The sequence below is a fragment of the Melanostigma gelatinosum genome, assembly GCF_949748355.1.
Source record: "Melanostigma gelatinosum genome assembly, chromosome: 1".
Taxonomy (NCBI): domain Eukaryota; kingdom Metazoa; phylum Chordata; class Actinopteri; order Perciformes; family Zoarcidae; genus Melanostigma; species Melanostigma gelatinosum.
The window spans coordinates 1,792,011-1,813,834 of NC_136634.1; the positions used below are offsets into that span (position 1 = coordinate 1,792,011).

The 21,824-nt window shown below is 45.4% G+C and overlaps 4 protein-coding genes across 4 annotated transcripts; all 4 read left to right on the plus strand.

Moving 5' to 3' along the window:
• The first annotated feature begins 119 nt into the window (after positions 1–119).
• On the plus strand, positions 120–6,655 carry LOC306792369 (palmitoyltransferase ZDHHC7-like). Its single transcript, XM_079289442.1, has 8 exons — positions 120–169; positions 1,182–1,247; positions 1,409–1,747; positions 1,843–1,967; positions 2,759–2,855; positions 3,540–3,621; positions 3,695–3,825; positions 4,562–6,655. The coding sequence occupies exons 3-8, from the start codon at positions 1,415–1,417 to the stop codon at positions 4,739–4,741; spliced, it is 948 nt and encodes a 315-aa protein (XP_079145568.1). The 5' UTR covers positions 120–169; positions 1,182–1,247; positions 1,409–1,414; the 3' UTR covers positions 4,742–6,655.
• A 1,740-nt stretch (positions 6,656–8,395) lies between these two features.
• LOC306781043 (uncharacterized protein) lies at positions 8,396–12,104 on the plus strand. The gene is made up of 2 exons (XM_079273680.1): positions 8,396–8,964; positions 9,717–12,104. The coding sequence occupies exons 1-2, from the start codon at positions 8,772–8,774 to the stop codon at positions 10,658–10,660; spliced, it is 1,137 nt and encodes a 378-aa protein (XP_079129806.1). The 5' UTR covers positions 8,396–8,771; the 3' UTR covers positions 10,661–12,104.
• A 735-nt stretch (positions 12,105–12,839) lies between these two features.
• Positions 12,840–15,172, plus strand: LOC306796218 (transmembrane emp24 domain-containing protein 6-like; the record flags this gene model as incomplete). The annotated part of the gene is made up of 4 exons (XM_079295047.1): positions 12,840–13,049; positions 13,737–13,863; positions 14,549–14,724; positions 14,936–15,172. The coding sequence occupies 4 exons, from the start codon at positions 12,840–12,842 to the stop codon at positions 15,170–15,172; spliced, it is 750 nt and encodes a 249-aa protein (XP_079151173.1).
• Positions 15,173–17,410: 2,238 nt separating this feature from the next.
• Positions 17,411–18,949, plus strand: LOC306796144 (transmembrane emp24 domain-containing protein 6-like; the record flags this gene model as incomplete). Its single annotated transcript, XM_079294924.1, has 4 exons — positions 17,411–17,614; positions 17,909–18,035; positions 18,127–18,281; positions 18,609–18,949. The coding sequence occupies 4 exons, from the start codon at positions 17,411–17,413 to the stop codon at positions 18,828–18,830; spliced, it is 708 nt and encodes a 235-aa protein (XP_079151050.1). The 3' UTR covers positions 18,831–18,949.
• Between the last annotated feature and the right edge of the window lie 2,875 nt (positions 18,950–21,824).

Consider the following 21,824-nt stretch of genomic DNA (forward strand, 5'->3'; position numbering starts at 1 on the left):
ACATTGATTTTTTTTCTTGCAATTTGTTTTTAAGAGTTTTTTTCTGTTTATTTGAGTCCAAAAAGTACAATAATGGAATATTTGAGTGGGTGTTTTCCCTCAAACGGCCACCAGGGGGCAACAATGAGCCCACTCCTCACATGAACAAACTTCCACCGGAGACACGAAGGTGAGATTTATGGTTTATTATTCATCAGAAGCGTTTTCAAACGTTATTTCTTCTGGTTGACAAGATGAAACACTTGAAGGATGAAGAGTAGCGGGTTGTTTTGACAGATGTCAGTTTGGTTCACCGCTTAAAGAGCAGCTCACAGCTGCTTCCGTGTTTTCTTCTGTGGTGACGTGAGTCCAGAATGAAGCCAAAATAAAACACAAGATATCACATTCAATTCATTTAACTTTTTCTTTTTACCAGGAACCGATTTTGGTGAGTTATCTGACTGAATTTAGCGCAGAATAAATGAATGAACTCCCAGAGCTAAAGATGAATATGTTATGCTAAAGCTCTGTTTGGCCTCGTGATGATGCTGCTGTTAATTAACGTGTAGTAAATAATGTGTCGCCCACACTATGAACCGTCTAGTAGCGTGGACTACGGGTGTTGTGCCGGTTCACCTTCCTGGTGATAACGTTAGATATCTAAAAACGGGAAGCATCTGAAGCTAAAACACAAGCTAGCTAACAGCTAACACAAGCTAACGCTAATGTAGCTAGCTAGCTAGCTCAGTAGTCTACTGCTACTGATGTCGTTATATCGTCCCTGTTTGTAACCGGGTGTATTTTAATGAAGTTATAACGTGTATCTAAAGGGTAGCTAGATGTGGCTAACACACACGGCTAAATAGCTAACGGTAGGTTAGCTGGTTGCTAGGTTTGTTATGCTAACGTGTTAGCTCATGCTAGGTTAGCTAAATATTGTGTTGGTGTGTTTTACACACGGAGCATAAAAACGTCAATGTGAGTTAGAGTGAGTTTGAATCTAGCGACGTATATTTAGAGATACTTGTACTTTACTTCACTATCTCTATTTTATACTCCTAGTCCATTACATCTCAGAGGTACATATTGTACTTTTTACAGTAATACATCTCAGAGGTACATATTGTACCTTTTGTACAGTGTGGTATTGATACTTTGAGTTCAGTAAAGGATCTGAATACTTTTGTCTCTGCTGTCTGCAGCGATGTGACTGATGTGAAGTGACTCCACGGAGGAGAGGAGATGAGATAAAGTCGAGGAACTTCTAAGTAAGTAAAGATCCTCCTCACTCAAGCTAGACGTCTCTGAGATGTATCGTCCCTTTAATGTTATTATGCAAGACTTTCACATAAATAGGAAAGAAACCAAAAAATATACGATATAAATATACGAAATGATTATTTTACTTTAACTGGCTCGTGTCCATCAGGGCAGAATGTCCTCGGGCCACAGGCAGCGGGACGTAGATCCGCAGCGCCCCCTGCTGGACGGGGAGGAGGAGGAGGAGGAGGAGGAGAAGGCGGCGGTGGCGTTGGAGAGGAGTTCCCGCGGTGAGGACGAGCGACGGCTCTGGTTCATCCAGGACTGCTGCGGCATGGTGTGCGCCTTCATCACCTGGTTCCTGGTCTTCTTCGCCGACTTCGTGGTCACCTTCGTCATGCTGCTGCCCTCCAGGAGCTTCTGGTACGCCGTGGTCAACGGGGTGCTGTTCAACAGCCTGGCGGTGCTGGCGCTGGCCTCGCACCTCCGCACCATGCTGACCGACCCGGTGAGGAAGCTGACGGGACGCCAGCTGGAGGAGTTTGATTTAAAATATATAACAATGAAATGTTTTCATCGAGTCTCCTCCTCTCCTCTCCTCAGGGAGCCGTTCCTAAAGGAAACGCCACGAAGAAGTACATGGAGAGTCTGCAGCTGAAGCCCGGAGAGGTCATCTACAAATGTCCAAAATGCTGCAGCATCAAACCAGAGAGGGCTCATCACTGCAGGTCAGACCGTCGCAACCTTTCACTGATTTGGGAGTTTTATTCTGAATCTGAAGCAGAACGAGACTCTGAACACGAGACAGTAAAAGTCTAAACTCTGAAATAAAAGAGGCTTTAAATGTCTATTTATATGAATATCATGTATTTGTTCTGATACTTTATCTTCTGGTTTGAGGAAAAGACACAAAAAACAAATCTCTTCTGTTCTTGAAGATATTACATACCGTAGTTTACATTTGGTGAGTATAATGAATTCCTTTTAACTCAAGGGTCCACTTACGAGCTTCATCTGGAGCTTTCTACCATATATCACAGAGCGCTGAGGATCCGTTGTTTGGACTTCTTGTACGCGTCAGCTTTAAAAACGAGGGCATCAAAGGTCAGGAACACTTTGGCTTTTTTTGACATTTATATGAAACGCAGCGAGAGAAGAAGCGCCAACAATGGAGACCATTAAAAATGTTCCTGCTATGAAGCAGAGATGAACTTTTTATCTCTAAATCCATGATTCCATTTTAGTCTTTAATTATAAGCTCAATATTTACATTCATGGCAAAAGTGACTGGATGTCGAAAATGTTTTGTTTGTCAAAGGAAGACTTGAATTAAGGGGAGCAAGAAACAGAACCTGAGGATCTGCTTACCGTCTTGTTTTTGATTTGAAAGAATCAAACTCCTCGTCTTAAACTTGTTTCATCTGTTAGAGATGTAAACAAAGGTGCTGAGGTGTTGAAGCTGTAAATGAGTTCCTGTAGCTCGGTGGTAACACTTCCATGTTCTCTTCTTCTTCTACAGTATCTGTAAGCGCTGCATCCGTAAGATGGACCACCACTGTCCCTGGGTCAACAACTGTGTCGGGGAGAAGAACCAGCGCTTCTTCGTGCTCTTCACTGTGAGCTCATTCACAACCAATCGAACCAATCAGACGTCCACTCGCGTTAACGATTTAAGGGAAACTCCAGATGTTGCATCTCAATAAATGAACATGTTATATTATATTATATAAGTGTTATTTACTGATTGTTTTCGTGTTGGAATACATGTTAAATATTTAACTGCCAAGTAATAATGCGTGTTTGATACATTTGTTTTGCATTAAATCATACTGGGATGTTTGACATTGATAGGACGGCCCTAGAACATGTTCCAGCAGCCGCCACTGGTGGAATGTAAACGTGAGAGACAGCAGGGTTTGTTGTCAATAACAAAAAGGTTATTTTGCTGCGTGGTTCAGTGACATGTTGTCCTTTTCTTGACGTCTGGAACCAGCGTGTGTGTGCGTGTGTGTGTGTGTGTGTGTGTGTGTGTGTGTGTGTGTGTGTGTGTGTGTGTGTGTGTGTGTGTGTGTGTGTGTGTGTGTGTGTGTGTGTGTGTGTGTGTGTGTGTGTGTGTGTGTGTGTGTGTGTGTGTGTGTGTGTGTGTGTGTGTGTGTGTGTTGTTCATGGAGGATACTCATTAGTACTCGTGTTAGACACGTTCGGCACCACAACAGGCTGAAGCTGAGAGCAGTGTTCCCTGTTCGACTCTGAGGCGTTAACCCACCCACAGAGTGAAGAGGTCTTCTCTTCCTCCACAGATGTACATCTCTATGATCTCCAGTCACGCTCTGGCTCTCTGTGGGTACCAGTTCATCACCTGCGTCAGAGTCCAGTGGAGAGGTGAGTCCTGACGGAGGATTTGAACTCCATTCATCTCAGCTGTACTTCACGGTGTTGTGTTTCTGTGCAACAGAGTGCAGTGACTTCTCCCCGCCGGTGACCATGATGCTGATGATCTTCCTCTGCATGGAAGCCCTCCTCTTCTTCACCTTCACATCTGTGATGTTCAGCACTCAGCTCCACTCCATCTGCAACGACGAGACGGTGAGGACGTCGTACATTTAATACTGGATTATGAATAATGAGAGGTTTCATCACATGAACAAGGTTGTGTGTATTTGCGTGTGTGTGACGTGGTTGCGTGCGTGACGTGGTTGCGTGTGTGTGTGTGTGGCGCGGTTGCGTGTGTGACGTGGTTGCGTGCGTGTGTGTGTGTAACGAGGTTGCGGTTGTGTGTGTGTGTGTGGCGCGGTTGCGTGTGTGACGTGGTTGCGTGCGTGCGTGTGTGTGTGGCGCGGTTGCGTGTGTGACGTGGTTGCGTGCGTGTGTGTGTGTAACGAGGTTGCGGTTGTGTGTGTGTGTGTGGCGCGGTTGCGTGTGTGACGTGGTTGCGTGCGTGCGTGTGTGTGTGGCGCGGTTGCGTGTGTGACGTGGTTGCGTGCGTGTGTGTGTGTAACGAGGTTGCGGTTGTGTGTGTGTGTGTGGCGCGGTTGCGTGTGTGACGTGGTTGCGTGCGTGCGTGTGTGTGTGGCGCGGTTGCGTGTGTGACGTGGTTGCGTGCGTGTGTGTGTGTAACGAGGTTGCGGTTGTGTGTGTGTGACGTGGTTGCGTGCGTGTGTAACGAGGTTGCGGTTGCGTGTGTGTGTGTGTGTGTGGCGCGGTTGCGTGTGTGACGTGGTTGCGTGCGTGCGTGTGTGTAACGAGGTTGCGGTTGTGTGTGTGTGGCGTGGTTGCGTGTGTGTCTGTGTGTGTGTAACATTATTGTGTATCTATGTTTCAGGAGATCGAGCGTCTGAAGAACGAGAAGCCCACGTGGGAGCGCCAGACTCGCTGGGCTGGTCTGAGGTCCGTGTTTGGAGGCCGCCCCTCTCTGCTGTGGGTCAGTCCCTTCGCTGGACTCAAACTACCAACCCTGCTCCCCAGACGCAGCTGGAGGGGCGGGGCGGAGTTCTCCGTCTGACGAGCTGTCATTCAAATCGACCGACCAACCACAGCGCTGGTGAAGAACCCAAAGAGTCCAGATGGGTTCTGCAGAGACCTCTGAGCCGGAGAGAAGAACCAGGTTCAGACTACAAGATGTTTGGTCTCCATCTTTAAATGTTTTACCTCCTTCCTGTCAGCTGGGTGGGGGGGGATGTACATCCTGGTACTTAAGACCAACAAAACAAGGACCCACATGATGCCACTGGAGCTCTGAAACTCAACAGGAACCTTTTAAAGAAATCATGTCTGAATTCTTCCATCAACACGTTCAACATTTAGATGTTTTCAATCCCAAACATTCCTCTTTTTTTTCTTTCCTTAAAGGTGCAATTTTAGTTTAAAACAATCAAAACATGAACGAACATCATGAGAATGTGAAGATTTACAGTGTTGACGTCTACGTAATGTGTTGCAGAGACATCTACTGAGATTAGCATGCTAACCAGCTAGCGTCAGCCCGGCTGCCTGTTTAATACCACCTGTACCGGTAGAGAGTCGCTGAAGGTGACGGTTCGGGTTCTTAGTCGACTAACATTCGACTTTGACGATTTAATCGTCAGATCTGCAAAATTTCTCCACAAAGAATCAAACTGAAGCACCGCTTTAAATGTTTACCAGAGATGTGCTCTTCATTTATTTGGAAATAAGAAAATGACCAATCGACTCAATAAATGTTAGTCGATTGAGACCAAAAGTACTTCTCAGTTGTGAGTGTTTCTATTGGAGTAGATGTCGCTAACTCCAGTTAGCTCAAATTCAGCCGATGCTAACTACAGATTATGAGATGTCAGCGTTATTTTGACCGGCTCAGCAGTTTGGTTGAGTTTAGCGTGCAGTTGTCTTTTTATTAATAACTAATAAATGTGGACTTTATTTATTTGGAGGGAATTTATCAATTATCAATTAATATCAAGTTCAGTTCAAATGAGACACAACGATGGAACCACCAGAGGCTTTGCAATGTGCTGGTGCAGCTCATTGGTTGTTTCTTCTGCGTGAACTACAAACCACGGAGCGTCGGTGGCCTTTGATTGTTTTATTTATTGGACAAATGGTCACGACACAAACATTTAAATCAAAGTCTCTTTGGATGTTTCCTCAGAATACACAACATATTTTGGGCTCACTCACAAACCTCTTTTACCTTTTCCTGTTTGTTTTTTGTGAGTCTTCTCGACGGCACAAACGTGTCTCAAATGTCTCGTTACAACTCGCTGAAAACCACCCGAGCCCTCTAAAGGTTTCATTCACAGAGAAGTGATCGTAAAGGTTGTCGTTCCTGAACTCGTGAATGTCGTAAATGCTGAACTAACATCCTGTCCAACCTTCACCCTCAGCTGTACTTCGTGTTTAGTGTGAATTTGTAAATAGCAACATGCTAACACGCTAAACCGAGACCCTGGTGAACGTAATAGCAGCAGGTTAGCATTTAGCTCAAAGCAGGCACAGTGATGCTAACAGCCTCACAGAGCTGCTAGCATGGTTGCTGACTCTGAGTCTTGTTTACTTTCAGAAACTCATCAGAACTACAAATATGTAACAGTGGACTATCTGCTCTGTTGATGAATGATCTTCAATCACTTGTTGGTGCCACTTAAGAACAAACGAACGGTTCCTTCCTGAAGGCTCAGCTCTCTCTGACACTTCTACTGTTTGGAAAATGTAAACTGCTGTTTGATGTTTGTGGAGAACAGGAAATGCTTTGTTCTGTATGTGACGTCGGTACAATCTGTCTCAAACTACAACCACCAATCAGGACCGGCCGGCTGGTTTCAAAGTGTTTCTCTGGTTACGTCATGCTTCCTCCTCCTGCTGCTGCTGCTCAGGGGAGTTTTATTTACTGTTTTTTCAATAAATTATCTTCCACAAACTCTTTTAAAAGTATTTTTTTACTTCTGCAAATTTAATCAGAGTGTCTGCAGGTCCTGAAAAACAGTCTTGAATTGTCTTAAACACAGAAAACAGCCGATCAGTGCCGTGCTGCAGATATTTGTTTTTAATTGTTCTGATATTTAAATAAAAGATCCTTAAGTCTAAATTCAAACCTGATGGAAATAGAGAGAATGTATTTGAGCGGCTGTACTATATTTGTTATGAGAGATTTCGGGGCCTTTTTACAAGTTGATTAAATAAAGCGAGTTTCTTTCTACCTCTTTAAAGAATCTCAGCTTCTCTCTGGTTTTTATTTCGTCTAGATTCTTGAACAGCTTCTGACCTGATTTTACTGCAGTCTACTCTGGATCCTCATGTGGGACCAGAGGGGTTTACAAGTAATACACGTTTATTTTATATATATATTAATGAGTCATAAACATTACACGATTTAACCACTAGAGGGCAGCAGTGTTACATCATTTAATGAATCATGAATATTACACGATTTAACCACTAGAGGGCAGCAGTGTTAAATCATTTAATGAATCATAAACATTACACGATTTAACCACTAGAGGGCAGCAGTGTTAAATCATTTAATGAGTCATAAACATTACACGATTTAACCACTAGAGGGCAGCAGTGTTAAATCATTTAATGAATCATAAACATTACACGGTTTAACCACTAGAGGGCAGCAGTGTTAAATCATTGAATGAATCATAAACATTACACGATTGAGCGGAGGAGTAACAGCAGGAATAAGACTTCAATAAAATGAGCTGATTAAACTAGTCTCATCCAGACCCTCGGTCACTATTATATGAATCACTTATGTCATATTTAATGTGTCGTAGCTCTGTTGTTAATTCTGTACACATGACATCTATCACACTTCATCCTGATAGAGGATCCTCCTCTGTTGCTCTCTGGTTTCTTCCTCTTTTCTCCCTGTTAAGGTTTTTTTTTCTGTTATGATGTGAGGGTCCCGGGACAGAGGATGTCGTATGTGTACGGATTGAAAAGCCCTCTGAGGCAAATTTGTGATTTTGGGCTCTACAAAAATATAATAAATTGAGTAGTTATCTTTTCCTAACCCTAAAGTGTTTTTGTTGCTTAAACGTAACTTATAAACCCTCTAGAAAACAAAGTACCTGTGACAGATATGGAATTTTATATTGGAAAGTTAGGAGTGAGGAGTTCAACATATATCCGATATGAAATGAAACAGCTGTGCAGGTTTTAGAGGTGGTAGTTTTTTGTGCAGAAATGAGCAACACTATCTCAGGAATGTGCAAAGGTCTACAGTGTAAAAGTGTAAAAAGAGGTATCAGCAACAAAGGTTAAGCAATAATAACCCCATAATCTACTAAACTGTATGATATAACATTCACAACGTTCTGCTGCAGAGCTAAGACACCGAGACATGGCCAGGAAACAATGGTATTGTCACTTTTATTTTGAAGGAGAACTGGCAGCAGTACCGGAAGCAGTTCACCGTGGCTAGCTTAAACAATGCGTAGCCTGATTTAAGAGGTTTATCTCCTGGTCCTTGTTTTAAACCGGGTTTTCCTCGTAAGTCCTGCTCTTGTCACGTAGTTCATTATTTACATCGTAGTGAACCATCAGAGCTCGTATGTTTGACGGAACTTGTCCTTTTCAGGACGTTTCCACTCAGACTGATCTCCGTTAGCCAAGAATGCTAAGAGAAGTTAGCGTAGCATGCTAGCTGGAAGTAGAGTTTGGGACTATTTGGGACTGTTTTAGAGTTTGGGACTTTATTTATCCTTTAATGTATTCAGTGCATTTTATTTAGTTAACATGTCTTTATCCTCGTGAAAATTACAACTCAGTACACTTTGACACCGGAAGTCTCTCCTCTTATTTTGAAGTGTTTTTCCTTTTGTGGGTCCAGACAGAACTCGTTAAAAACAGCGTTAATCAGACTTAATATTTAAACGTGTCTGAATAGACTCTGTGCCGTTACGTTTATTTAATAAAAACGTCTGAATCGTCCCCGGTGTTCTACTGAAGCTAATGGCGTTAGCTTAGCTTGCTAGCTGGAAGCAGTGTCATCGTGAAGGAACCTCTTTTTTAACGAAGTTTGTTTGGAGGAAAAGTTATTAAACAAAATGTCTAAAGTCCAAATGTTGAAAGCTTTTGTCAACCAGCGACTAACTGCTGCTGCCGAGGAGATATTCCACGTGTTTGAACGAACGATAGCAGAGTACGAGGACACGCTCGAGTTCACGTCACGAGAGAATCACAGACAGAGGAAGCTACTGGAGGCCGCTTACAACCCGGAAGTGCTGTTACACAGAGCAGGTGTGTACGGTTTCATTGTTTGTTGTCTCTTTGATCTGCTGGAGGAAGTATTCAGTACTTTACTGAAGTAAAGTCAATTATACAAATATGTGAAAATGATGTTACAACCAGTTGTCGCCAGTACATTGATTGTACTTGATTATTGTCATTCTAAAATGTAAATATTGTACTTTTTACTGTACTACATCTCAGAGGTACTTATTATACTTTGCATTGTTTAATTATCTCTTTCATCTGCTGGAGGAAGTATTTAGTACCTTTACTGAAGTAAAAGTACTGAATTAACTAAAAGTAAATACTTTGGTACAAGCAGTGGTGGAATGTAACCAAGTACTTTTACTTGAAGATTGCACTTAAAATCCTTCACATTCGAGTCCTGGATGATGAAGAATCTATGAATCATGTCTATCTGTGTCTATTTGAGTGAAGTCAAAGGATTTGTGCTCAGAGTTTATTAACAGTCTGGAATCTTTGTGGGTTGCGTCCAAAATTCCATATTAACTTTCTATTTTTCAGAACTACATTTTTTTGGAAAAAATCAGCAAAACAGCATTTATGTTTCTCCAGAAATGTGACACAGACGCCCAGTTTGTAATACTGCAAATGTGTAAATATTGCAATAAAATACATTTTCAAAATTGCCATAACACAGACATGTAGATAAAACATAATGAATACATGAAACGCTAAGCTCTGCTAACATGAAAGTACAGTTTTCCAACATGTGCCATGTATGTCTTTATCCCCCACAGACGTCCAGCAGCTGTTGGTGGTCACAGAAGAGTTTCTCCCTGAGCAGCAGGAGTGGATCTCCAGTCTGGACCAGGACCACCAGGAGGACCAGGAGGACCAGGAGGACCAGGAGGACCACGAGCCCCCACACATTAAAGAGGAACAGGAGGAACTCTGGACCAGTCAGGGGGGGGAGCTGCTTCAAGGGCTGGAGGAGGAGGCTGATATCAAGTTCCCATTCGCTCCCGTCCCTGTGCTGAGTGGAGAAGACGAGGAAGCCGCCGCTCCCGAGGAGACTCGACAGTCCTCTGAACCTGAGACTGATGTCAGCAGTGAGTGTGAGGAGAATCGGGGACCTCGGTCGGGTTCAAACCCTCTCAGAAACAAAGAAGCACCGTCTCGTGATACTAAACGCTACACTGGAAAAGCATCAACCAGCAAACGCTTCAGTGGCTTCCTTTGTAGAACGAGTTTCGGTTCCAGCAGCAGTTTGGTTCAACACGTGAGAGTCCACGCGGGAGAGAAGTCATGCACTTGTTCCGTCTGTGGTCAGAGGTTTTCCCGAAAGTCGTCTTTACTGACTCACATGAGACTTCATTCAGACGGAAAACGTTTCACCTGCTCGCGTTGTAAAACAAGTTTCGGTTCCAGCAGCAAATTGTCCATACACATGAGGATCCACACAGGGGAGAAACCGTTTAGTTGTCCCGTTTGTAGTAAAAGATTTGCGATACACGGAAATCTGAGACGGCACTTGAAGGTCCACACGGGGGAGAAAGCGTTTAGTTGTTCGCTTTGTAGTAAAAGGTTCACACAAAAGGGACATCTGAGACAACACTTGGTTGTCCACACCGGGGAGAGACCATTTAGTTGTTCGTTCTGTAGTAAAAGATTCACACAGCATAGCAATCTGAGACGACACCTGGCTGTCCACACGCACACGGGACAAACCATTCAGCTGTAGCGTTTGACATTTACACGACTCATCAACAGTGAGCGAGCAGGAATAAAGGAAGCTGCAGAGATTCCTCTTCAGCCATTTTGCTTTTCAGCAGGACTGAAGTACTGAAGGCGGGACTTGGTTCAACACTGAGCAGCTACAAGCTGTCAGACTTAAAGTCACGATGGGGAACTGTCATGTAGTGGTGATTATGTCGCCCCCTGTGGACTAAAGTGGTAGTGTCTCTGAGCACCAGACTCTTTAGAAAACCTTTAGAAGAAGAAGAAGACACATTGCTTTGTTAGTCCCACAGTGGGGAAGTTATTCTCTGCATTTGACTCATCCCTGTGTATATAGAGAGCAGTGGGCTGCCAATCACAGGCGCCCGGGGAGCAGTTAGGGGTTCAGTGTCTTGCTCAGGGACACGGTGCAGCCGAGGATCGAACCGGTGACCTTTCGGTTGGCGGACAACCCTCTCTACCCAGTAAGCCACGGTTGCCCCAAACAAAACAACTGATTTACTGCAGCAGGTGTGACAGTCTGCTCCTCTGAGTCCTGGTTCTGGTTCTCCCGTGCCTCCCTTCCCTCCAGCAGGTCCAGCAATACGTCCTGGGTCTCCAGCAGAGAGGTGTCGGTGCCGGGAGCTGAGCTCTCCTCCCTCCGGAGCTCCGACTGCAGGTCCGAAGCTGCAGGTGAAGCCGGTTCTGGGTTCTCTAGAGATGTTCCGATACAGTTTTATCCTTCCCAATAGATATTCTGATACTTTCATATTGCTTGATACCAATAACCGCCCGCTAGTCTCACAAATAGTGGCATAAATGTATTTTTCTTTAACTATCTTTATTGGCGTCGTAAACAAAGGGACGTTGTGTTGCCTCTCGTCCGGTCTGTTGTTAGGATTCTTGTGATGCTTTTAAAATGGTGATAAAGTGAATTCAGAGTTGCCGATGTAGCCTGAAGTTAACCTGAGACTCAGCTGACAGGTGTCAAAGCAGCATGCCCCATACAGTCATGTGACGTATAAATAACATGACTTGCTTCCAACACCAGAGTTTATTTCCAACTCAATGGCGTCTACTGGAACTAATCTCATCATGTGTGAAATACGTGCGTTTCATTCAGTGTTTGGGTTCTTTTGGTTCATTCTGAAGTCTGAGGCGTCTGATTTACCTCGTTGTATTTTAAACAACGTGTGTCCTCGTCCTGAGACTGGTGTGGAGGTTTATTACAGATGTTTTGTTAACAAACCTCCATCTGACCACCAGACGTATCCACAATGTGTGTTAACATCTGGAGGAAACTTCCTGCTTTAACTTTATACACTTGCAGGTTGTTCAATCGCTAAAATGCATCGTTTTTACAAGCTCTTCATATGTTTCAGTAGTAGCAACTAAAATTCTCACATAAATGTTGAGTACGACTGAGCTAGTGTCGTGTTTCACTGGGATTAATAAAACAAAGTGTGTCATTTCTTCTGGATTATGATTGTTTATTTAAATACACTTTTACATCTTTATAGTCCTGTTATCTCTTTGTGCACTTTATTGCACATTTAAATGTTTTTATTTTTGCACTGTGTTGATTGTTTAATGTTAATCTCCACGTCAAACTGTGTGTGTGTGTGTGTGTGTGTGTGTGTGTGTGTGTGTGTGTGTGTGTGTGTGTGTGTGTGTGTGTGTGTGTGTGTGTGTGTGTGTGTGTGTGTGTGTGTGTGTGTGTGTGTGTGTGTGTGTGTGTGTGTGTGTGTGTGTGTGTGTGTGTGTGTGCGACACAGAGCGGCTTCTATATTCACCGGAGGGGCGTTCACTGACCTGTTTTATATCGGAGAACTAAACGTTTAAATCTCTTCAGCTTGTGTTGCACACAGACTTTATTTCAGACATTTAACCAGAAACACTTTGACTTCAGACGAGGAAACAGGAAGTGGAAAATGCAGATTTCTCTGTAGCAGCTGCTGGAATCTCGTTAAAGTCGTCTAGAAAACAATTCCATCGTTTTCTTTCTTCACCACCAGACTGATGAATAAATCATTTGTCCGTTTTGTTCCTGTCAGTCGTGCAGGGTGAACAGCTGTTCCTCCAGCTGTGATCACGACCCACTTTTCCCACCATCGGCGGCGACACGTTGGTGCCGGTTAATCATCTCAGATCTCTCAGACCTGAAACCTCTTCCATGTACAGAAGAGCCGCTCACGCTTCCAGACATGTTCCGGATCCTCTGCTTATCCCTCGTCCTGGTGTTTCTGGGTCCGGTTCGTGGCGGACCACTGACGGACCTCCACCCCAACATGACGGACCAGGAGCTGTTCTGGGGCACCGACCAGTACGACTTCTCCGTGGTGCTTCCTGCCGCGGGGTTGGAGTGTTTCTGGCACTTCGCTCACCGCGGAGAGAGGTTCTACCTGAGCTTCATGGTGAGAAGAAGCACGAGGCCTCCGCACCTGCTTCTCTTCATGGCTCCTCTTGGGCTCAAAGACCCCGAATGTGCTTTCAAATCGAATATGTTTCTTTATCAGATTAAATATCTTTCACAATGTTTTCATACTTTTAAGGAAGAAACCCTTTGCTGTCGGAATACTGAACGTTTTCGTGGAAATGTAGATTGAACATAGAGACTCGCATGCTGTGAGTAATTTCATTTATGTATTTGACTCATAACAAGAGTTCCTGTGAACAAATAACAGGATTAAAACGGGAAATGTATTTTTCATTTCACTTGATCTATAAGGAAACAGCTCCTGGAGGCAATTCTCATGTTTCCATCGCTTCACTTCCAGTCACGCTTCATTTACCTTCACTACGTCTGTTTACATTTGTTTGTTTTTTATCGCATCACCAACTGTTCTCTCCTCAGCCAAACAAAGTTTGCTACATTTTGAATTTCCACTCATTCGGATTCATCCTCTGGGCACCATGAATATTCAGAGTCAACTCAGTTTGGACAAACAACAGAATTACAGATTTTCACGTCATCCACAAAATCTGGACGTTTCCCTACAGAGTCATATGAACATACGAGGTGTAACTGCGTTGTTCTGTCTGTCTGTCTGTCCGTCTGTCTATCCACCCGTCTGTCTGTCTGTCTGTCTGTCCGTCTGTAGGTCCAGTGGGTGACGGGAGTCGGCCATGACAGACACATGTCTGTCACCGTCAACACTCCCAGTGGTCTACTAGTGTCGACTGTCGATGACGCCAAGGGTCAGATCAACTTTGAGGCCGAGGAAACGGGTAGCTGTCTGTCCGTCCGTCCGTCTGTCTCTGTCTGTCCGTCTGTCTGTCTGTCTGTCTGTCTGTCTGTCTGTCTGTCCACCCGTCTGTCCGTCTGTCTGTCCGTCTGTCTCTCTCTGTCCGGCCGTCCGTCTCTGTCACAAACTGTCTTGTATTTTCTCACTTCCTGTGAATGAAGCTTCATTGTGAGAACGTTTGTGTATTGTTAAATACTTTAGTGGTAAAAAAGTAACTAAGTACATTCACTTGAGTACTGTACTTATGTACAACTGTCAAGGTACTTGTACTTCACTCGAGTATTTCCATTTGCTGCTACTTTATGCTCCGCTACGTTTATCTGACAGCTTCAGTTACTTTACAGATTCAAATATAATCAATGAATAAATGATGTTTTCTTTGGATAAAGATAAAACTTTATCGATACCTTGGTGAAATTCACAAACTACCATCAGCATATAAAGTCATTAGAATGAGCTCCAGCTTTACCAGCTGCAACATGAAAGTGATGAACACATGAATGCATCAATAATCATAAAACAATAATATGATTCTGTAACAAATACTTTTACTTCTGGTACTTTATGTTTCTCTGGATGTCAATACTTAAGTCATTTTATGTGAGTATGTGTAACTTTTACTTCTTACTTCAATAATTCTGTACACTGTGTGTATTCCATCTCTGCAGGTTTCTATCAGATGTGTTTCAACAACTTCCACAACCGCTTCGGCAGCATGCAGGTCTTCCTCAGCTTCGGCGTTTACTACGACGGCTACAAAGACCCCGCCACGCGCCAAGAGGAGGAGAAGAAGAAGAAACAGGAAGTCAGCAAAGACCTGAACAACACACTGAGCTTCATAGAGGTACACACACACACACACAGGAAGTAGTCAAATCCTTTACCTCAGTGTAGTTACTAATACGACATTGTGAAAATACTAATTGTATTGAAAGTGTTACTTACATTTACATTCGCGTAAGTCTCTGTTGTTGTCGTAGCAGTGGCCTCAGTGACGGTAGTATTCGTGATGTATTGACGGTGTAGCAGTAATACTTGCAGTATTTCTGTTGCAGGACGCGACTCACAAAGTGGAGAACCACGTGTTCCACGTGTTCCGCTACTACAGCTTCGGCCGCATGAGGAGGAGCGCCGACTACTTCCTGCTGCTGTCCAACTCGCGGTACGTCACCTGGTGGTCGGTGGCCCTCGGCCTCCTCATCGTCGCCTCCGGGTACCTGCAGCTCCTCTTCCTCCAGAGACTCTTCGTCACCCAGACCGGCGCCGTGGAGGAGAAGAAGCCCCGCTGCTGAGGCCCTCAGGGGGGAAATACAGATGTTCCACATGTTTTGTGTTTTTTATGTACTTGTGTTTCTTCACGCCGCGTCAATAAAACCTCACTGCGAGATGAAGATGTGAGCAGCGGGTGGTGCTTTCCTCAGGCGGGTGTCGTCGGGTCTAAATGTTCCAGTTCAGCCGATTGTTGCTGGATTTTGTGTGTCGCTCCGTCGTCGTCGTCTTGCGGGACGCCGGACGTCGTCTTGCGGGACGTCGGTCGTCGTCTTGCGGGACGCCGGTCGTCGTCTTGCGGGACGTCGGTCGTCGTCTTGCGGGACGCCGGACGTCGTCTTGCGGGACGTCGGTCGTCGTCTTGCGGGACGTCGGTCGTCGTCTTGCGGGACGCCGGACGTCGTCTTGCGGGACGCCGGTCGTCGTCTTGCGGGACGCCGGTCGTCGTCTTGCGGGACGTCGGTCGTCGTCTTGCGGGACGCCGGTCGTCGTCTTGCGGGACGCCGGTCGTCGTCTTGCGGGACGCCGGTCGTCGTCTTGCGGGACGCCGGTCGTCGTCTTGCGGGACGTCGGTCGTCGTCTTGCGGGACGCCGGACGTCGTCTTGCGGGACGTCGGACGTCGTCTTGCGGGACGTCGGTCGTCGTCTTGCGGGACGCCGGTCGTCGTCTTGCGGGACGCCGGTCGTCGTCTTGCGGGACGCCGGTCGTCGTCTTGCGGACAACGCCGGCCGTCGTCTTGCGGGACGCCGGCCGTCGTCTTGCGGGACGCCGGCCGTCGTCTTGCGGGACGCCGGCCGTCGTCTTGCGGGACGCCGGTCGTCGTCTTGCGGGACGCCGGCCGTCGTCTGATGAACGCACCTGAGTCTGGTGGGTTCATCAGCTATGAAGGCTCACAAACATGGACCGGCTCTTTCTTGGCTGACACGCCTGCTGGTCAGTGTCGTTTGCTCCAGCCATTTTATTTGAAGGCGTTCTTTAAACGTTCTTCACTCGTCTGGTCTCCCGTTGTTGCTGCAGCCTTTGAGCTGGAATATACAACCAAACATCCAAACTATCACTTGGAGAAGCTGCTGTGAAACGCTTCTACTTTTGCTTGAAAACATACTTTAACAATGTTTAAAAGAGGGGACAATCTAATTTCGGTCAACCCGCTAATTGTTTATTCTACTGATATTTTCAGCTCTAATTGTATAAATTGTGGAGTAGTTTAATTTTAACAATGCATCATATCTTTTGTTAGTGCAGTAAACATACAATAGTTCCTGAAAAGAAAATACTCAAAGTCAATTACCTCTGATTGGAACTTAACTGCAGAACTTGAGTAATTGTACTTTGCTTTGTTCCACCTTGTTCACTGACGTGTGTCCTCCATGAGGACTTGTGAACAAAATCATCTTTCCTCTTCACTTGCTGTCAGTGGAAGCGTGTGACTGGCGTCTTTCTTTGTGGTATTCAATGTATTGGTGACGAATAATCTCTGAGCTCTGATGCTTTTTAACGTTTTCATTTCGTATGCTCGTCTCCTCCATTGGTTTGTTTGGAGTCGTGGACTGTGGTCACTTTGTGTTCATGTTTGTTTTTCTCGTCTTGGTCTCTTGAATCTGAGTCAGAATGTTTGAGGTTTATTGAGACGTGCCTGACTGGTTTTCTAAATAGTTTTGTGGTTCATGGTTGACTGAACGAGTGAACGTTTATCTACAGTGACATCGGGTCACGTCTGCAGGGTGACTGCTGCAGAATATTTCTGCCACTAGAATGCCAAAAATGTATTTCACGTTTTATTGTTGTACAACTTTTAATTGCTGCGGATTGTTTACCTTTTTTGACAATCTTCAACAGAAAAACATTTATGCAAATTCAACTAAATTAAGAACATTAACATTCATATATTATATCGGTTCAGATGAGATTGGAGATTACTTGAGTTCAATCAAGTTGTAGCAACAGATTGTTTGGTTAAATATACCTGAAATGTTGCTGATTGACTCAATTATTGGAGAGATGGAGAGAAATGTTGCTGATATGAGTCTATTCCCCATAAGTTGAGTGAAACAATGAAACAGGATGAATGTGTTTCTGAGCTCCTGTAACGTTGGTGTTGAATATCACTGAGTGACTTTAATGAAACAATCACAGAGCATGATTGTGTTTTCAAAGATACGTTATCAGGCGTGCAGCGTGAGTGACGGAGCTGTAGATGTGGTTAATAATTATTTTCGCTGATGTGTTGAAACGAACAGAAGGAAGCGAACCTGCGGTCATGCTGCTGAACGCTCTGCTCATCCTGTTGAGCTCTCGGCTCGTCTGGAGCAGAAAGTCAGAGCTCGTCCTCAACGAGGCCGCCGACGCAGGACCGTTCAGGGGATCCGACAAGTACGACTTCGCCCTCGAGGTTCCTGCTGCAGGGACGGAGTGTTTCTGGCACTTTGCCCACCAGAGTGGGAGCTTCTACCTGACGTACATGGTGAGTTTATCCCCCTGCAGGCTCGGGCTTCATCTGGTCTGCAGAGGTTAATATGTGTGATGTCATGAGATGATTGCGCAACACGGTATGCTTCTGTGTGCCATTTGTCCTCAGGCTTATCACACTGACTGGTCATCCAGTTTGACTTCTAAACATGTGATCATTATGTAACTAATGTGTGCAAAAGACATTAGATATGAGTGAAGCGTCTTCCACCACGACGCTGTGATACTTGTTGGTAGCTGATGGTCCTCTCATGGGGTTTGTTGAGTGCTTTTTAACATGTGACCTCAGGTTCAGTGGGTAACCGGGATGGCCAATGACCACCGGCTGTTTGTGACAGTGAACTCGCCACAGGGCGTTCTCATGGCTTCAAAGAACCAGCCTGTTGGTCAGATGACCTTCCAGACTGAGGTGACAGGTGGGACCATCAGAAACGCACATCATAAATACGAGTATTTAATATATACACTATATCGTCCTCTGAGGTAACGGCAGTGTCCTCCCGACAGGTTTTTACCAGATGTGTCTTGGGAACCACAACAACCAGTTTGGAGGCATCAGGGTCTTTGTGAACTTTGGCGTCATCTACGGTGGCTCTGAGGAGTCAAAGAGAGAGACGGAGGAAGCAGAGAAGGTCCTCAACAGCACTTTGGCCGGAATTGAGGTATTTGTCTTGGTTCAAGTCTCTGTGATGTTAGACTAGTTATGTTTAGCACAGTCAGAACCGCCTGTACATTCTGCGTAAAGTCTTTAAAATATGAAGGGTTTTAAAGTACGGCTGCCTCATCAAAAAACAATAGCATGTCGTTGGCATGAAGAGATATAGAATAAGTGGTGCCAATGAAAGTGATGGGGTGATAGACCAGTGGTGGCAAATTGTTGTGAGAGGCTGGAACATGAATTCATTGAATTCATGAATTCAGTACATTGCACCGATCACCTGTAGCTTGTTGCATGTTGACATGTAAACTACGTACTACGTCTGGTTTAGGAGAGTGTGCAGAAGCTCCAGAATCAGATCTTCCACATGTGGCGTCATTACAACTTTGCCCGCATGAGGAAAGGGAAGGATCACTACCTCCTCCTGTCCAACTTCAACTACGTCACCTGGTGGTCGGCGACCCAAAGCCTCGTCATCCTCCTGTCGGGATACTTGCAGCTCCTCATGCTCAAAAGACTCTTCCACACGGACTCCAGCCGGCCGCGATGCTAAATGGAATAACGTGCGCACGTCCGCTAGCATCGCCGCTTTGACCTTTTACGTGATTTCTGCTTTCTCACATTCGATTTTTATTGATACGTTTGTGTGTAAAAGACAAAAGATCCTGCACACTATCTGAAGCTAGAGACTAAACCGCTCTTAAATAATGGTTTTAAATAATGTCTTTTGATGCCAATCATAAAATAAACCCTTCTCCACATTTACTTGTTGATATCACTGGTGGAAGTGTTCAAAAAACAGCTGTAAAGGGAGGATTTCATTGAAGTCAGACATCATTTCTGCAGTTTGCAGACGATGCCGTCCTACTCACTGCTAATTGTCACTGAGCGTAACACGTTATAAGGCATTCAATTATCATCCCACTTATATCGTGGCCACTTGCCAACAAACTGCGTATCCTTCTTCTTAGACAAGGTCAAGTTCTACCCATGTCCTAGACCTGCTCTTAAAATATGTTTTACATTTTTATTTTTATTTTAGTTTTTTTTTTTTAATGAAATTTTTTAATTTTCTCTGTGGAGATAATTTATTGACCTTAGGGTCACATTGTGTTCTATTTCATCCTTACTGACCGCCAGAGGCAGTGCTTAACACTGGATGTATCCCGTCTCGCGCATGCGCAGGTCGAATATTTATATCAACAAAGTCACGTGTGACCTCGGATGACCACCGTCATCTATAAGTTCCGGTGTCATCCTGAGCTCAGTCCTTTTTTTCTTCTCGCGTCGCAGGTTAGCTACCATGGTAGCTTAAACAAGGATGTGTCTACGATCAAGACATATTAGAGCTCGTCGCTGTAGCCTTGTGACTACCGGTCGGAGTTGCGGTTCTCTCGCCCTCCAAAGGCTGCGACGAGCTGTCCCTCTTCGGAGGGAACGGTGTGTTCGCCGTTCGGACATCGAGCCCCGGACTGGTGGCCGCCCCTATCATCGGTCGTCACCAGTCTGATAAGGGTCAGCTAAGTCGTGATGACAGCAATCGGTAAGATCGATTAACATTGTTTTCTATAACAGTTGTTTGTTCCACGGTTGGCAGAGCGCTTCCGCTCTAGTAATCGAGTGGCGCGCTAACGAGAGCGTAGAATTACGCTGTCGGCCCGCCCTTCACAGTGTTACGGCTATCACAGTTAGCAGAGTGTTCCTGCTCAGGCAAACTTTGTGAGACACTAGTCCGCATTGGCGTTGTGTACATGGAGATTTAATCTTTACATCTGACGTAATTCGCAGTTAGCAGTGTCTTCACTCAGGCTAACTTGGATGCTAGCTGGCTAGCTAAACAAAGCTGATACTGGGGCTGTAGCCATCAACTTTGTATCCTTACAGCTGTCACAGTTAACAGAGCGTCCTCGCTCAGGTTAACTCAGTGGGAAACTAGCTAAAACAAAAGCTGATACTGGGACTGCGTCCATCAACTTTGTATCCTTACGGCTGTCACAGTTAACAGAGCTGTCACAGTTAACAGAGCGTCCTCGCTCAGGTTAACTCAGTGGGAAACTAGCTAAACAGAGCTGATACTGGGACTGCGTCCATCAACTTTGTATCCTTACGGCTGTCACAGTTAACAGAGCGTCCTCGCTCAGGTTAACTCAGTGGAAAACTAGCTAAACAAAGCTGATACTGGGGCTGTAGCCATCAACTTTGTATCCTTACAGCTGTCACAGTTAACAGAGCGTCCTCGCTCAGGTTAACTCAGTGGGAAACTAGCTAAACAAAAGCTGAGACTGGGACTGCGTCCAGCAACTTTGTATCCTTACGGCTGTCACAGTTAACAGAGCGTCCTCGCTCAGGTTAACTCAGTGGGAAACTAGATAAACAAAGCTGGTACTGGGGCTGTGGCCATCAACTTTGTAGCATTACAACGATCACAGTTAGCGGAATGTGCTCGCTCAGGCTAACTCGGTGAATGCTAGTTATACTAAATCAACATTGAGGTTGTGCCCATTGATGGTTTTGACGCATTACGGCTGTCGAGTTCGCTCCGGCTAACTAGACTAAGCTAATACTCTGTGTGTCCATTGATTGTTGTAAACATTATGGACATATCGGTAGCGGATATCAGTTAGCAGAGTGCCCTCGCTCAGGCTAACTGGTAGCACACCAAGAGTTACAGCACCTGTCCAAGTGGAGAGTGTCCTCGCACTGTAAGGACTGTGGGTTTTTTTGTCCGTTTTCACAGTAGCAGAGTGCTCTCGCTCAAGCTAACTGGTGGGGCACCAATATCTGCAGCAACTATCCGAGTGAAGAGAGTGTCCTCGCTCCCCTCTCACTAGGAGAACTGTTTTCCTGACCTGTTCCACAGTAGCAGAGTGCTCTCGCTCGCTCGAGCTAACTGGTGGGACACCAATATCTGCAGCAGCTGTCTTAGTGAAGAGTGTCCTCGCTCCCCTCTCACTGTAAGGACTGTGTTCTTTTTGTCCGTTTTTCACAGTAGCAGAGTGCTCTCGCTCAAGCTAACTGGTGGGACACCAATATCGGCAGCAACTATCTTAGTGAAGAGTGTCCTCGCTCCCCTCTCACTGTACGGACTGTGGTCTGTTTTGTCCGTTTTTACGGTAACAGAGTGCTCTCGCTCAAGCTAACTGGGGGGACACTAATATCTGCAGCAACTATCTTAGTGAAGAGAGTGGGCTTAGAGAGTGTCCTCGCCCCTCTCACTATAAGGACTTTGCCTGACCTGTTTCCGCAGTTGCAGAGTGCTCTCGCTCAGGCTAACTGGTGGGTCACCAATATCCGCAGCGGCTGGCTAAGGGAAGAGTGTCCGAAGGATCACTCGCCACTGACTGCCCCCTGCCTGTTCTCTCAACCTTCAGCAGAGCGCTCTCGCTCGGACTGATTGGGAATTCCGCATAAACTAGTGGGACAAGGGTTCCACCAGAATCGCGGCCATGTTCAACTCTCCCGGCTGTAGGACCTGTATAGCTCCTCTTCAGCCGGAGGACGGCCCTGACCTCTTGCCCTAGCAGGGAGAACCCAGGCAGGACCTGCG

Excerpts from the sequence above, each read along its gene's own strand:
- LOC306792369 (XM_079289442.1), top strand. The coding sequence starts at position 1,415 with ATGTCCTCGGGCCACAGGCAGCGGGACGTAGATCCGCAGCGCCCCCTG. Across the intron at positions 1,968-2,758 it reads GAGAGGGCTCATCACTGCAG|TATCTGTAAGCGCTGCATCC; the intron begins GTCAGACCGTCG and ends CTTCTTCTACAG. Across the intron at positions 3,622-3,694 it reads CGTCAGAGTCCAGTGGAGAG|AGTGCAGTGACTTCTCCCCG; the intron begins GTGAGTCCTGAC and ends TCTGTGCAACAG.
- LOC306781043 (XM_079273680.1), top strand. The coding sequence starts at position 8,772 with ATGTCTAAAGTCCAAATGTTGAAAGCTTTTGTCAACCAGCGACTAACT. Across the intron at positions 8,965-9,716 it reads AGTGCTGTTACACAGAGCAG|ACGTCCAGCAGCTGTTGGTG; the intron begins GTGTGTACGGTT and ends TATCCCCCACAG.